The sequence below is a fragment of the Trachurus japonicus genome, chromosome 8 (assembly GCF_045865225.1).
Source record: "Trachurus japonicus isolate A0001 chromosome 8, Traja_1.0".
Lineage (NCBI taxonomy): Eukaryota > Metazoa > Chordata > Actinopteri > Carangiformes > Carangidae > Trachurus > Trachurus japonicus.
In genome coordinates, this window is record NC_140914.1 from 3,389,328 (window position 1) to 3,402,870 (window position 13,543).

Below are 13,543 nucleotides of genomic sequence, written 5' to 3' on the forward strand. Positions count from 1 at the left end.
ATAAACATGATTTGCGTCTGTCTGCAAAAAAAAAAAAATTATGCGAATATTCTGGCTGCACTATTGTTGTTGGTGAGTTCAGTATGTTATATGAACATTATTCCTGAGTATCTGTGACATATTAGGATGATTTTACTACTTACTACTGCTTTAGATTTCTCACATACTGTCCCTTTAAACACATTACAAGACAGTCAGACATCATGTACAGAACCACATGGCATAAAGAGCAGCTACAGAACAAACAAACTAACTCAGACAGAATGAAACAGAGCAGCATATTGGACGTGATGGTAAATAAAAAGAGAGAATAGAGAGAAACATAAAGAGATGAAGAGTGTAGAATCAGCTCTGGACCAGGTGTTCATTGTAGTGGGTGAAATGATCTTTTACGGTGAATATAAGCTTTTCCAAATATGAGATTGTACCGATGTTTTAGTGAAAGTTGTGTTTTGTTTTTCCAGTTGTTTTAAAATTATTATGTTAAAGCAGATATCAGTGGAATGTTTTTGTTAATATAAGTCCTAAATAGTCCTATTTTCCGTCAGCAATCACTTACATGAAGTATTTCAGCCTAAACACGAGTCTCTCCGTCACTCTGCTCTGCTGTAACCCGAGGAGAAAATTTTCCTTGTGGGATACAAGTGTTATCCAATGAGGGGAGAGAACGGCATGAAGGGCTGTGTGTGCAGCCAAGGGATGCGCGTGAATGTGGTGACGTAGCACGAGGACCAATTGATGCCTGACAAGGGCGGGGGCTGCTAACTCATGGTGCGTTCAAGGAAACTCGTACTTTGTGTTTTTCCTTCCTGTGAAGTCATACCAGTTCGATCTGGTACGAGTTCACGGGTCGGAAGTTACGAGTGGCCGTTATAGGGAACTTTCACAGACAACAGGACGGTAAAAACACGAGCTACGGGTTACCTGGAACGCTACCAAGTCGTAGTTGTGACTTGAAGCTGTAACTTACGGTTTCAAAAGTCTGCCTTGAACACAGCATTAGCCGAAACGGCCGTGCCGATGATATCTGCTTTAACTATATTATTATTATTATTATTATGAAGTTTCTCTCTCCTTCTCTCCGTCAGCTTCAGCCCAGCTCTTCTCCTTCAGCGTCTTCAGATCCTCCTCCCTCCTCTACTTCCTCTTCCTCCTCCTCCTCCTCCTCACCCGGCCTCCCTAAACCCGCCCCCCCCTCCCTCACCTCCTCCTCCTCCTCCTCCTCCTCCTCCTCTACCCATGATGCTCAGCAGCAGCAGCAGCAGCAGCAGTCGAGCTCCGAGGCTCCGCCCAGCAGCAGCATCACCAGCTCAGCTGCTCCGACCTCGAGCCCCGGCGGTGGCGGCGGAGAGGAGAGAACAGAGGCCGCTGCAGCGTGAGTCACCTCATAATCATAATAATAATCATAATAAACAAAGAGCTCTACTTTTCTTTAAAAGTTCAATAAACAATATACAGCTCTGGAAAAAATTAAGAGACCACTCCCAAAATGACCAGTTTCTCTGGTTTTACTATTTATAGGTATGTGTTAGAATAAAATTAATTTTGTTACATTCTATCAACTACCGACAACATTTCTCCCAAAATTGAAATAAAAATATTGTCATTTAGAGCTTTTATTGTCTGAAAATGACTAAACTAGTCTAAATAACAGAAATATCAATTCTATTCAGACCTTGAATAATAATAATAATAATGCAAAGAAAACATGTTCATATTTATTCCTAAACAACACAGCAAGAATATTTTAACTCAGGAAGAGTTTATAAATCAGTTTTTGTGGGATAATGTCGATGTTTAATCCCAGCAGTGGTTTTTATTTATAATCTTCCTATAAAACCAGATGTGGTTCAGGTGACGACCTCATCAGTGTCTCATTAAGGAGAATGAGTTAAAAAAGAAAAGAAAAGAATGACTGTCATACATGTAGAGATGCTTTTAAGAAACATTTGTGAAAGTGGTCTCTTATTTTTTTTCCAGAGGTTTAAATGAAATAGAAAGACAGAAAAAGATAAAATTAAAATAATAAAAACAGAAAAAGAGTTCTTTTCATGTTTCCTGCAGTGTTTCATGTTGTTTTCTTTGTTTTTGTTTGTTTTTTGCAGACAAGTGAAAAACTCAACACTGAATCCAAACGCAAAGGAGTTCCTCCCCGTCAAAGGAAACTCCCCTCTGGTTGGTCACATTAAAAAAGCACAGAAATAAATAAATGAATGAATAAAACTAAAAGGCTACAGTCAGATGTTAGATTCGATGAATAACTGTTTTGTTTCTTCCTCTGTGTTGTGACAGAAGCCTGCGCCCACGCCCACCCCCCCCCGCGTGGCGGCGCCCAGCCCCTCGCTGGCGCTGCCCCCCCCCGGGCAGCAGGGAGGGGGCGGGGCCATCTACAGCCCCCCGGGACACTACCTGTCCTACGTGTCCCAGATCCCAATGCAGGTGAGACGACTCCATGATGAGTTGATGGTTTGTCTGTTTGTCTGTTTGTCGTCTGGCGGCGGCGACTGTAACATTATCCTGAACCGACAGAAGCGTCAGGCTGCGTGGTGTTAAACTAATGGGCTCTTTTCCACCAGCACGACTCAGCTCGACTTTTTATATTTTAATTTATTTATTTTTTTGCTTGCACTCGTAATCTTGTGTTGACGACGGTTAAGATGACACAAACATACACGTCGTAACATCGTATATGTTATGTAACGTTATCCACCGCTCCATTTATTGATTTCTCGCCGGCTTGTTGTCAACAGATGCACATGGAGGAGAGGAGCGTAACCACAACAGACTGTCACAGTTCTCTACTGTCTTTCTGTGTAAATATCTCATGTTACAACATGAAAACCTGCAGCTTATATTCAAGTGCGGCCTAGATATGTATTTTCTTTTAACATTTAGCTGGTGCGGCTTATACTCAGGTGCACTTAATAGTCCGGAAAGTACGGTAGTCGTGGCGGGCCGCCATGAAAACATGCATGTAGCAGAAACTCTGCTCAGTTTGTGCTTCCTTTTTTCTTCTTCTTTTTTGAATAAAAATTGTGTTTATTGTGAAAACAACACAGATTACAATAGGTTGTTTCCAAGGTGATTTATAAATAAACGTGACCTTGACCTTGTCTCCTCAGGCTCCTCAGATGTTCCAGTACGCCATGTCCTCCATGTCCTCCATGTCCTCCGTCAACCAGGGCAAATACCCCCGGCCCAAAGGTGAGTCCTGTACCAGAGGTCAAAGGTCAGATAGAAGATAGATAGAAAGACTCTATTGTCCACCGTAGTGGAAATTTGTCTTCGGCCTCTCCAAGACAATAAAGCATAAGACAATAAGCACTCCACAGCAGCTACACATAAAAGACATAGAAACAAGAAACAAACTGAAATGTTGTGCAAAACAGGCATAGACAACAACAACAGTAGATACAACAGCCCTCTAAGGGGTTGCCATGGTGCAGTCAAACAATCAAAACATATTCAGAGCTTGTACGGCCTGTGGAATAAAGGATTTCTTAAAAATTTCCCGGCTCATCCGTGGCTTCTCTGAGTTACAGGGGGTCTCGGCGTAGCAGTGCATGTCCATATGACGGTTGCAAATGGATACCAACTGTCTTCGTAACAAAAAGACACACCAAAAAACATCCAAATACCTCCATGCTGCTCGTATGTAATGTCCGTCTTGTATTGAAGCCCCGACATGATAAATAAGTCTATATTTCAAGCTTGTTTGTAGCGGAAGCTCCTCTTCCCAGTTCGTCAAATTTGTACGAACCAGAGTCTGTCCTCTTCCCAGTTTGTTTTTTGGTGTGTCTTTTTGTTACAAAGACAGTTGGTATCCATTTGCAGCCGTTATATGGACATGCACTGCTACGCCGAGACCCCCTGTAACTCAGAGAAGAAATTTAAATTTTGGGTGAACTATCCCTTTAACATTGTTCAGGTCCAGGTTAAACCACTAACCCCCCCCCCCCCCCCTCTCCTCTGTTCAGGGCCGGTGGTGGGGCAGCGGCCGGAGCACCACCCCTCCTCCCCCTCCCCCATCCTGCAGGCCCCGGTCTCGGCCGCCGGGCCGCTGGTCCCCCAGTTCCCCATGTCCTACCTGCAGTACGGACAGGTGATCCAGGCCATGGCGCCACACTACCACGGACAGGTACGTCGCCGTGGAGACGAGCCACCACTCACCCACAGAAACACAGTGAAACCAATCAATCAATCAATCAATCAATCAATATCCTTTATTTAACCAGGTAAAAAACTCATTGAGATTTAAAACCTCTTTTTCAAGAGTGACCTGGCCAAGACGGCAGCACACAAACGGCTCAGTTGCACATCACACAAGACTCAAATAAAAGTCATTTCAGGAAAACATGATTAAACAACGCAATCACACAGTCCGATTGAGCTCAATTCTCTGTCTATTATAATTGACCTGAATTCCCCCAGAGTTACAAGATGTGTCAGTTTCAGGTCCTTCTATCTGCACATCGTTCCAGGTCGACGGGGCAGAACATTTAAAAGCCTTTTTGCCCAGTTCAGTTATCACTCTCGGGACCTGCATCTGTATAATGTCCTGAGGTTTCTACACATGTGTACACACAAATATGTAGGCAAAAGTCCAAGAATAGATTTATAAATAAAAGTCAGCCAATGAGAGAGTCTACGGACATACAGAGATGGACAATGTGCGACGGCATATAAGGAACAGTGATGTACACGATAGCTGCAACCAGTAATAAAACGCAAAGCAAAGGTCTCCGTAGTCCAACAAGGGTAAACAAGTTGTGCTGATCAAGTGTTTTCTGAAACCAGGGAGAGGATGAACATTAAAGGGCAGTTCCAGACAAATCCAGCCTGCAGCTCTAGTTTCTAATATTTTAGCTCTAAAAGAACGAATCATGGTAGATGAAAAATATCGTTATCCACCGCTCCATGGATTTATAATTGGATGGAACACGGATCTTAATGCTGACGTCAGGTGGCACACCTCTTTATAAAAAATTAAAAAAAACACAGTTGCTGTCGTAAACTATAATCACAACTCAAGTTATTTAGCACAAGTTTTAAAAAAAAAAACAGTGCAAGGAGGGAACGAAGCCTGGAAGACTTGTACAAAGTTCCACTCCCATCATCTAAGAATTACATGAAACTCAAGATAAACAATGAGAAATACAACATAGAAAAATTCAAGATAAACAATAAAATGTACAGTGCAACATAGAAAAACTATAAAACATAAACAACAAAAGATGGCCGCCTGTTCCTTTCACAAATCAACAGTTGTGCACTTTTCCTTAATGATGAGCAGTGGAAGTTGATTCTTTGTACTTATCTAAAGTAAAGTTCATACAGCACAAATATACAAGTGGCCAAAAGTGCAACAGGTGAAAATTAATTAAAGCAGAACTATGCAGGATTTGGGCTGTAATTATTGTGGCTCAGAGTCACTGTGATGGTTGAGTGACCTGTTATGAAGTGAATGGGGTCTAGGCCAATGCGCTCACCCCCCCCACTGGCTGAAAACCGCACTTGCAAGATCAGTCGTCCGTCTCGGTGTTACAAATCTCGTCAATGGATAGAAGTATCGCGAGAAACTGCCTTACGGCAGTACGAGATAAGAACGCAGATGACGTCATGCATGTCACGAATCGTGATTGGTTTGAGTTCGGAAAGTCGGAGGAAACCATGGAAACATGAAATGTTTACTGATGAAGTTCAGCTTGTGGCTAACAGGGAGCTAATGCTAACACAGATACACACACCATGGGTCTTTTATAAGATAATGTAATACATCATGACACACACACACACACCTTCGCGTTTTGGAACCTTTATTCCTGTGTGTGTATGTCTGTGTCTTTGTGCCTGTGTGTGGCTGTATTAGCGTTAGCGTTAGCGCCGTGTTAGCGTTAGCTCGGTGTTAGCGTTAGCTCCGTGTTAGCATTAGCTCCGTGTTAGCATTAGCTCCGTGTTAGCGTTAGCTCCGTGTTAGCATTAGCTCCGTGTTAGCATTAGCTCGGTGTTAGCAGGGCTTAGCAAACAGCAGTAAACACAAGCACGTGTAGGGGGGGTGGAGGAGGTGGCGGCGGCGAGTTTTTTTTTTTTTTTTTTTTACGACAGTGACATGTGCCTACCAGAACTGTGGGGGAGCTCCGGAGAGGGAAAAAAAGAGAAACCAACGAAGGAGCGAGCTATTTCCGGCCGAGCTGCATTGTTCTGCTTTAAATATAAAAACATTATGCAGACTGGTGCTTCAATAAGTTGCTGATAGATGAGGTGTATAGATTATTTGGAAGGTGCCAGCTCACACTCACTCAATTTTATTCTTATTTTTTTACCTCAACCAATATTTTATAACATTTTATAATAAATCTATTGCTATTTTTGCTCCATTGCTTTTTATAAGAAGCGCTGGCAGATGCAAAGATTCAGTGTGAGAAGAAACACATGAATAACCCAAACTATGAAAAGAAAAATAGCCTAATAAATGTAGTAAATGTTTCACTGTTTCTTTGTTTGTCTGTTGTTTCCAGACGGTGTACTCGATGCTTCAGGGCGGAGCGAGGATGCTGACGTCCGGGGCCCCCCCCCAGCAGATGGGCCCCGGCCCCCAGTACCCGGGCCAGGGCGACGGCCCCCCGGGGCCACAGGCGGCGGCCATGTACGGTGAGCAGAGCCAATCACAGCTCACACTCTGAGCCGCAGACTGAACGTGTTTAAACCAGAGCTCTGAGGCTTCTGGAGAGAGGAAGAAACAGAGAAAACCTGGTTGACCAATTTTCAAGTCATGGAAAATGAGAAAAAAAAGTCCAATGTCCTGAAAAAGCCTGAGTTCTCCTGGAAAATTCAGCTACCAGAGCTGGATTTGACCGTTCCAGATCCCACCACATGGGTTTCTTTTCCAAAAAGTGTGAGAAAGCGAAAGACTTAGAGTTGATGAGTGTTTCCAGTGTTGGACCGCATGTTTGCGTTGTTCTATGAGAAATCTGTCATCATTTGTCGTTGTCATTTCTAAGAATATAGAGATTAAGATGTAAGAGATTACATTTTACAATTTATGAGATCATTTCATGAATTAGAGCCACAGACTGCACACCTTTTAAAATCAAAATAATGGGGGTGAGTGGGGAATAAACAGAGAAAAAACTGGTTAAATGTAGAAAATAGAGTACAACTGTCGATTATTGTCAGAGAAATAATCACGGTAGCCTATTGCGATTATCACGATTATTATGCATCAATACATTTCACAACACTGTGAATGTGTAAAATCAAATACTAATCTCTTAATATAGGACCAGTCATTAATCCACTGGGGGAAATGTTTGAAATATTTAAGTCATTAATTGCCATCTATATCTATTTCACAATACAAATGACAAGCTAACATTTAAATTCCTACCAATTCAGTGTTACTTTAGGTAAATGGACCAGTATCTGTGCGTTTACCTTTACTTTGGCGCCACATCTGCAGATACAGTATGTTTCCAACATAATCTTTTTCAGAAAGTGACGGTATTTAGGAATCTTTACGATCAATTAATTGTGGCGTTTAATACCGCGATTAATTGTGAAAACAAGTAATCGTGACATCCCTACTGAAGACAGAAGCAGCTGAAACGTCCTGGGAGATGATGGTTTCAAGGGAAGAGAGGAAACTCTGAGACGGTTCGACCTGCAGCTTCATTTATCTCTGTCTCTCTGTCTCTTTTTCTCTCAGCTCCTCAGTCGTTCTCTCACCACTCCGGCTCCCTCCATCACCCTCAGCCCCCCAGCACCCCCACCGGGAACCAGCCCCCCCAGCACGCGGCCCCCAGCCCCGGTCACTCCCAGGTATGAACAGCTCCATCAGGATAAACAGCTCAAATCTAATGACATTTCATTTGGTTTCAGAGAGGTGGAATAAACCTTTTCTTAAACTGATAGGAAGTAAAATGACATCATGTATAAACGGTGAAACTGAATGTTGTCTGGTTCCGTGTCGATGTCATCGTGTAGAGACGTTTCTTCACTTCAAATGTTTGAATGAAAGAGTCACGACTATGAACAACTACTGATCTGATCAGAGCAGAGATCTGATCTGGGATCAGTCGCAGGATGTTTTGATTTCTACAGTTCTCAACGGGCCTGAACATTAAAATCTGATTGAAACCACGGGTGTTGGAGCCTGGACTCGACACATTAACTCTCGGCCCGAACCCGGTCGAACTAGGCCCAAAAGAAAAAAGAGGAGAAACGAGCCGAGTCATTTCTCTCTAAGTTCAGTCTGAACCAGTTGTTCTGGTTGGACCGGCCCGTTAACAACACTCAGCATCTGTCACACGGCTGTATAACGTCTGTGGTGAATAAATGCAGTGGCTCCTGTAAACACCGGATCAGATGGAAACTTCTTTGTCAATGAACTTTACTGTTAATTATCCAAGTTTAAGACGACACCAGAGCTCAGTTGTTCAAAAGTAATCAGAAAATGGCTTTGTTCAAAACCAAAAACGGATTCTGAGACCAGATCACATCACGTGATCCAGTCCTGGTTTTCATCTGGATCAAACCCTCAGGTTGTGTCGATGAAAACTTTTTAGTCGGATCTGGAAAACTTTGATCTAAAAACACAGGATTAATCTGATCCCAGCAGTCTGGTGGATTCAGGAACAAAATTATTTATGATTTAAATTAAATTCAAACTTGTCAAATAAACAATATTTATAATGTAGTATATATACATTTATTGATTTATATTTTGTACCTAATTTTTAAACCATAACAGTGATTAGTTAATAAAGTTTAACTGGAAAAACTACAACTGAATTTAATTAAATTTGAAGTTTGAATTTTAAAATTTGAAGTTTGAATTTTAAAATTTGAAGTTTTAATTTGAAACACATGGGGAAATGGGTTAGTTTGTCTGACTGTTTAAAAGACATTGAAGAAACAACAAAGAGCACAGAAAACAATACATACACTCTGTTTTCACATAAACACACATTGAGAGACCTCATGCTGCTGTTCTACCTGTTGTTAACAGACCAATCAGCCTTCAGTGTGATGCACAGTCCCATCTAGAGCATCTTTATCTGGATTTGGTAATCTTGAACAGTTTGGATCAGGATCAGACTGATCCAATCTAACTTTGCTTTGAACAACTGGGATAAAATTAAGATGGAGTACATGATCCTGGGTAGAAAAAAAGGGATCTTAAAATACAGATAATTTTTATCCAGACTACACCTTTTGAACAACTGGGCCCAGATCATGAAGTGACAGAGTTAAAGGTTGTATCTAATGTGTGTTGTGTGTCTCTTCTCTCTCTCTCGTCTCTCAGGCGAGTGCGGCCGGTCCTCAGCCTCAGTCCATGTTCCACTCTGCTGCTCTGTCGGCTGCTGCTCCTCCTAACCTCCCCCCCGGCCACAGCTCCCCCCAGGCCTCCTACCTGCAGAGCTACGGCCTCGCTGCCCACCAGCAGCTGCCCCACGGCTTCCCCTCCATCGGACAGCTCACACAGGTCGGTGCCAACACCTCAACTTCAGTTCATCTGGGTGAAACCTTTAGATTCCTGAGGAAACTAGATCTGGACCTTATTTCTATCATAAAATCCGATCATTTCCTCACCCACATAACTTTGGTGTCATTACAAGTGGTTGTGATGAAATGAGCTCCAGCCGAGAGGCGCGTATATCCGTATAATGGAGTCTACAGGGCAGCAGAATGCAGCCTCTAAATAACACATTATCTGCAGAGAAATTCCTTCATTTCACCAAGATTTAGTTCTGATAGGCTAGTGCTATTCCCCTCTGAGTCCGGGGTTAGCTGTTAACTGATCTCTGACCTGGATGATGTCATCTCCGACCGCTGCCCGGCTCATTCTGATAATAATCATTCTGCTTCGGCATTCGGGTCCATTTTTATCTCAACTAGCCGGAGCTTTAGTGAGTCCAGGTTGAGGAGAGGAAGCCTGTGGAAGCTGAACTTCATCCAGCTGCTCATTTTATTCTGACAAGTCGGAAACACGCAGAAACCAACCGTAGCATTAGCGCTAGCAACAAGCCTCGCCGTGCGGCGCTCAGAGATGACATCATCCAGGTCAGAGGTCAGTAGGTCAACCTACAGACCCCGGATGTTGATAACAGCTAACCCCGGACTCAGAGGGGAATAGCACTAGCCTATCAGAACTAAATATTGGTGAAATGAAGGAGTTTCTCTGCAGATAATGTGTTATTTAGAGGCTGCATTCTGCTGCCCTGTAGACTCCATTATACGGATATACGCGGCTCTCGGCTGGAGCTCATTTCATCACAACCACTTGTAATGACACCAAAGTTATCTGGGGGAGGAAATGATCGGATTTTATACTAGAAATAAGGTCCAGATTGTAAAAAAACGGCAATTATCCTTTAAGGTCTTTGCACACCAAGCCCGTTTTTCTGATCTGTCACTCCACAAAAATCATAACGCATAGACATCTTGAGTTGAGTCCGATGCGTTTTATTACAATGCATTTTTATTAACACTTCCAAACTTAGGAAAATGAGACAAAATTAATTTTTAAACATGCGGCAATTTCGGACAAAAAAACCAGACTTGGTTTGCAAAGGCCTTTCATGTTCTTGGACCGAGCGGCGCCCCGTGTGTGTGCAGCGTCTCATCTCGTCTTGTCTCCGTCCTCTGCAGGCTCACATGGCCGGAGGGATGTCGGCACAGCACCACTCTGCAGCACACGGCCACGCGCCCGTCATGCTGCACTACGCCGCCGCTCAGCAGGCCGCCGCCGTCTCCAACCCTCAGCACGGCCCGCCGGCCCAGCAGGGGGCGCCGCAGCACTTCTACATCGGACCAGCACAAGGTGACTGCAGACAGCCAGACCAGAATAACGCTAATAAACCTCTTTCTCTGGGTTTAAATCAGTTTATAATTGTCTAGAATAGAGTTTTGTTTCATTTCCTTTTTAAAAGCTCACAAGTTTCTTGATTTTTTAACCTCATCATCTAGTTTGTTCCACTGTTTGACACCAGTGACTGAGATAGAAAAGGATTTTAGCCGAGTTCTCACTCTCCTCTGCCTAAATAACATACAGCTCTGGAAAAAATTAAGAGACCACTCCCAAAATGATCAGTTTCTCTGGTTTTACTATGTATAGGTATGTGTCAACTACCGACAACATTTCTCCCAAAATTGAAAAAAAAAAAGTAATCTAGAGCTTTTATTGGCTAATGACGAAACTAGTCTAAATAACAAAAATATCAAGTCTTTTCAGACCTTGAATAATAATAATAATGCAAAGAAACATGTTCATATTTATTCTTAAACAACACAACAAGAATATTTTAACTCAGGAAGAAACATTTTGTGAAAGTGGTCTCTTATTTATTTCTGAGACAAATAAGAGACCACTTTCACAAAATGTTTCTTAAAAGCATCTCTACATGTATGACAGTCATTCTTTTCTTTTCCTGAGGTCAAATATTCTTGCTGTGTTGTTTAGGAATAAATATGAACATGATTTCCGTTGCATTATTATTATTATTCAAGGTCTGAAAATACTATTTTTGTTATTTAGACTAGTTTAGTCATTTCAGGCAATAAAAGCTCTAAATGACCTTTTTTTTTTTCAATTTTGGGAGAAATGTTGTTGGTAGTTGAACCTTGTAAGTTATGTGGAAGGTCTCTGTTTTCGGCCCTGTACATAATCTGCAGAGTTTTGTAGTTGATTAAGTTGTGTAGTTTGAGGATTTTTGCATTGATGGACAACTGGTTTGTGTGATGCTCTGTACTGGTGCATAGTGTAGGATTCTTATGGCTCTTTTTTGAAGTGTGAACAAACAGGGGTGCATGACACTTTTGTACGTGTTTCCCCACACTTCTGCACAGTATTGCAAATGTACACTGCAAAAACTCAAAATCTTTCAGAGAATATTTGTCTTATTTCTTGTCAAAACGTCTCATTTCTAGTCAAAACTAATCTCTTTCCACTTAAAATAACTTGTTTTTAGATCATTTTCACTTGTTTCGAACAAAATTTCACTTGAAATAAGTAGAAAAATCTGCCAGTGAAAGCAGGTTTTTTGTGCTCGTAATAAATAAGAAAGAAAAACTTGCTCCACTATCAGATTTTTCTACTTATTTCAAGTGAAAATCTGCTTGAAAGAAGTAAAAAGTGTCTAAAAACAAGCTAATTTTTATGTGACGAGTCTTATTTTGAGTATAATTTGATTTGTTTTGACTAGAAGTGACATTTTGACTAGAAATAAGACAGATATTCTTGGTAAGACAGCTGGATCTAACAGTGTGTTGTGTGTTGTGTTGTGTTTTGCAGCTGTTCACGCGGCGCAGCAGCTGTCCTTCCACCCGTCTGCAAACTGAACGCTCTTCCTCGCCACAGCTGGATTCACCAACGAGTGACGACAGAAACAAACTAACAAAACAAAACAAAACGAAAAGAAAGAAAGAAAACCCAGAATCTAAAAGCGACTCACGACATTCCCGCCTCCTGACGTCAGATTATCACTTCCTGTTTTTTTTACCCGGGCGTTTTAGAGCAGCAGGACATTTTAATACTATGTAAGTACAGACTGTTTTCACACGACGGACACCGAGCACCGAGCTGGACCGAAGACGATAAAACACTGGTGGAAACTTTTGGACTGACGACAGTGAAGAAAACATTGTTTATTCTCTCCCCTCGTCCCTCCTCTGCCCTTTTTCAGACGAAACCAGTGCATTTATAAAATAAAACCACTGAAAAAAAAATCTGTTGTCTCAGACCTGTTTAATTTATTAGATGCAGCTCCAGCGTTTCTTTTTTGCAGTTAGCTAGCTTATGTAGTTTAAAAGAAAAGCCTTAAACAACAGTAGCGAAGGTTGTCTTCACACTACTGACCTCGATGCCCAATTCTCATTTGTTGCCTATATCCAATTTTTTTGACTGTCTATTTACATGTTCTATCAGAAGTGAGTTATTTCTTTTTAAAGACGGGAGATTTATTAGGTTGTGTTATAATCCCATAATAATTATAAAGGAAGATGTGTCAGAGTTTATATCCAACACGTCACTGTTTCTGTACTTGTTTGTTTTTCCTCCTAATTTCCAACCGGCTCGTTTCAGTTTTTAAAAAACGTGAAATCCGGTGTTTCTCTCGCGCACTTTCGTTCACACCTTCGATCCGCATATAAACGAATGTTACTGTAGATGAAATCAAGAACAAGAAGTGAGGAAAGAAACAGACGTGCAGACCTCAGGAAAATGAAACACTATAACTCCTGTGACAGTGACCGCAGCTGGCCACGTGTCAATCACGGGCTACAGAGGTTCAGTGAAACGTGTGGGAACAAGAATTAATATTATTATTGATGACGACTCGCATTGCCAGGAAAGATCCCATTTGTCTGTTCAGACTACAGAGACTTGGCAGATATCCCGATTTTTTCCACATATAACAAGGCCTGAATCTGATCTGACAATATCTGATGATGCGTATTTGTCCTGTTTACACTTTCATGTTCCAGATCCAATCTGTATCACTTGAGAGGAAAAAATTCGGAATTGGGGCCTCTTGACCCATCGATG

At 41.9% G+C, this 13,543-nt stretch overlaps 1 protein-coding gene across 1 annotated transcript in view; it reads left to right on the top strand.

The window, feature by feature from the left end:
* atxn2l (ataxin 2-like) overlaps positions 1 to 12,715 on the top strand; it is a 30,458-nt gene extending 17,743 nt beyond the window's left edge. Inside the window, exons 14-23 of the mRNA XM_085783346.1 lie at positions 1,089 to 1,375; positions 2,106 to 2,175; positions 2,293 to 2,439; positions 3,123 to 3,204; positions 3,978 to 4,138; positions 6,519 to 6,651; positions 7,706 to 7,818; positions 9,305 to 9,484; positions 10,651 to 10,822; positions 12,293 to 12,715. Coding sequence (XP_085639472.1) covers positions 1,089 to 1,375; positions 2,106 to 2,175; positions 2,293 to 2,439; positions 3,123 to 3,204; positions 3,978 to 4,138; positions 6,519 to 6,651; positions 7,706 to 7,818; positions 9,305 to 9,484; positions 10,651 to 10,822; positions 12,293 to 12,339 — 1,392 coding nt within the window. The 3' untranslated portion in view covers positions 12,340 to 12,715. The remainder of the gene's footprint in view (positions 1 to 1,088; positions 1,376 to 2,105; positions 2,176 to 2,292; positions 2,440 to 3,122; positions 3,205 to 3,977; positions 4,139 to 6,518; positions 6,652 to 7,705; positions 7,819 to 9,304; positions 9,485 to 10,650; positions 10,823 to 12,292) is intronic.
* The last annotated feature ends 828 nt before the right edge of the window (positions 12,716 to 13,543 follow it).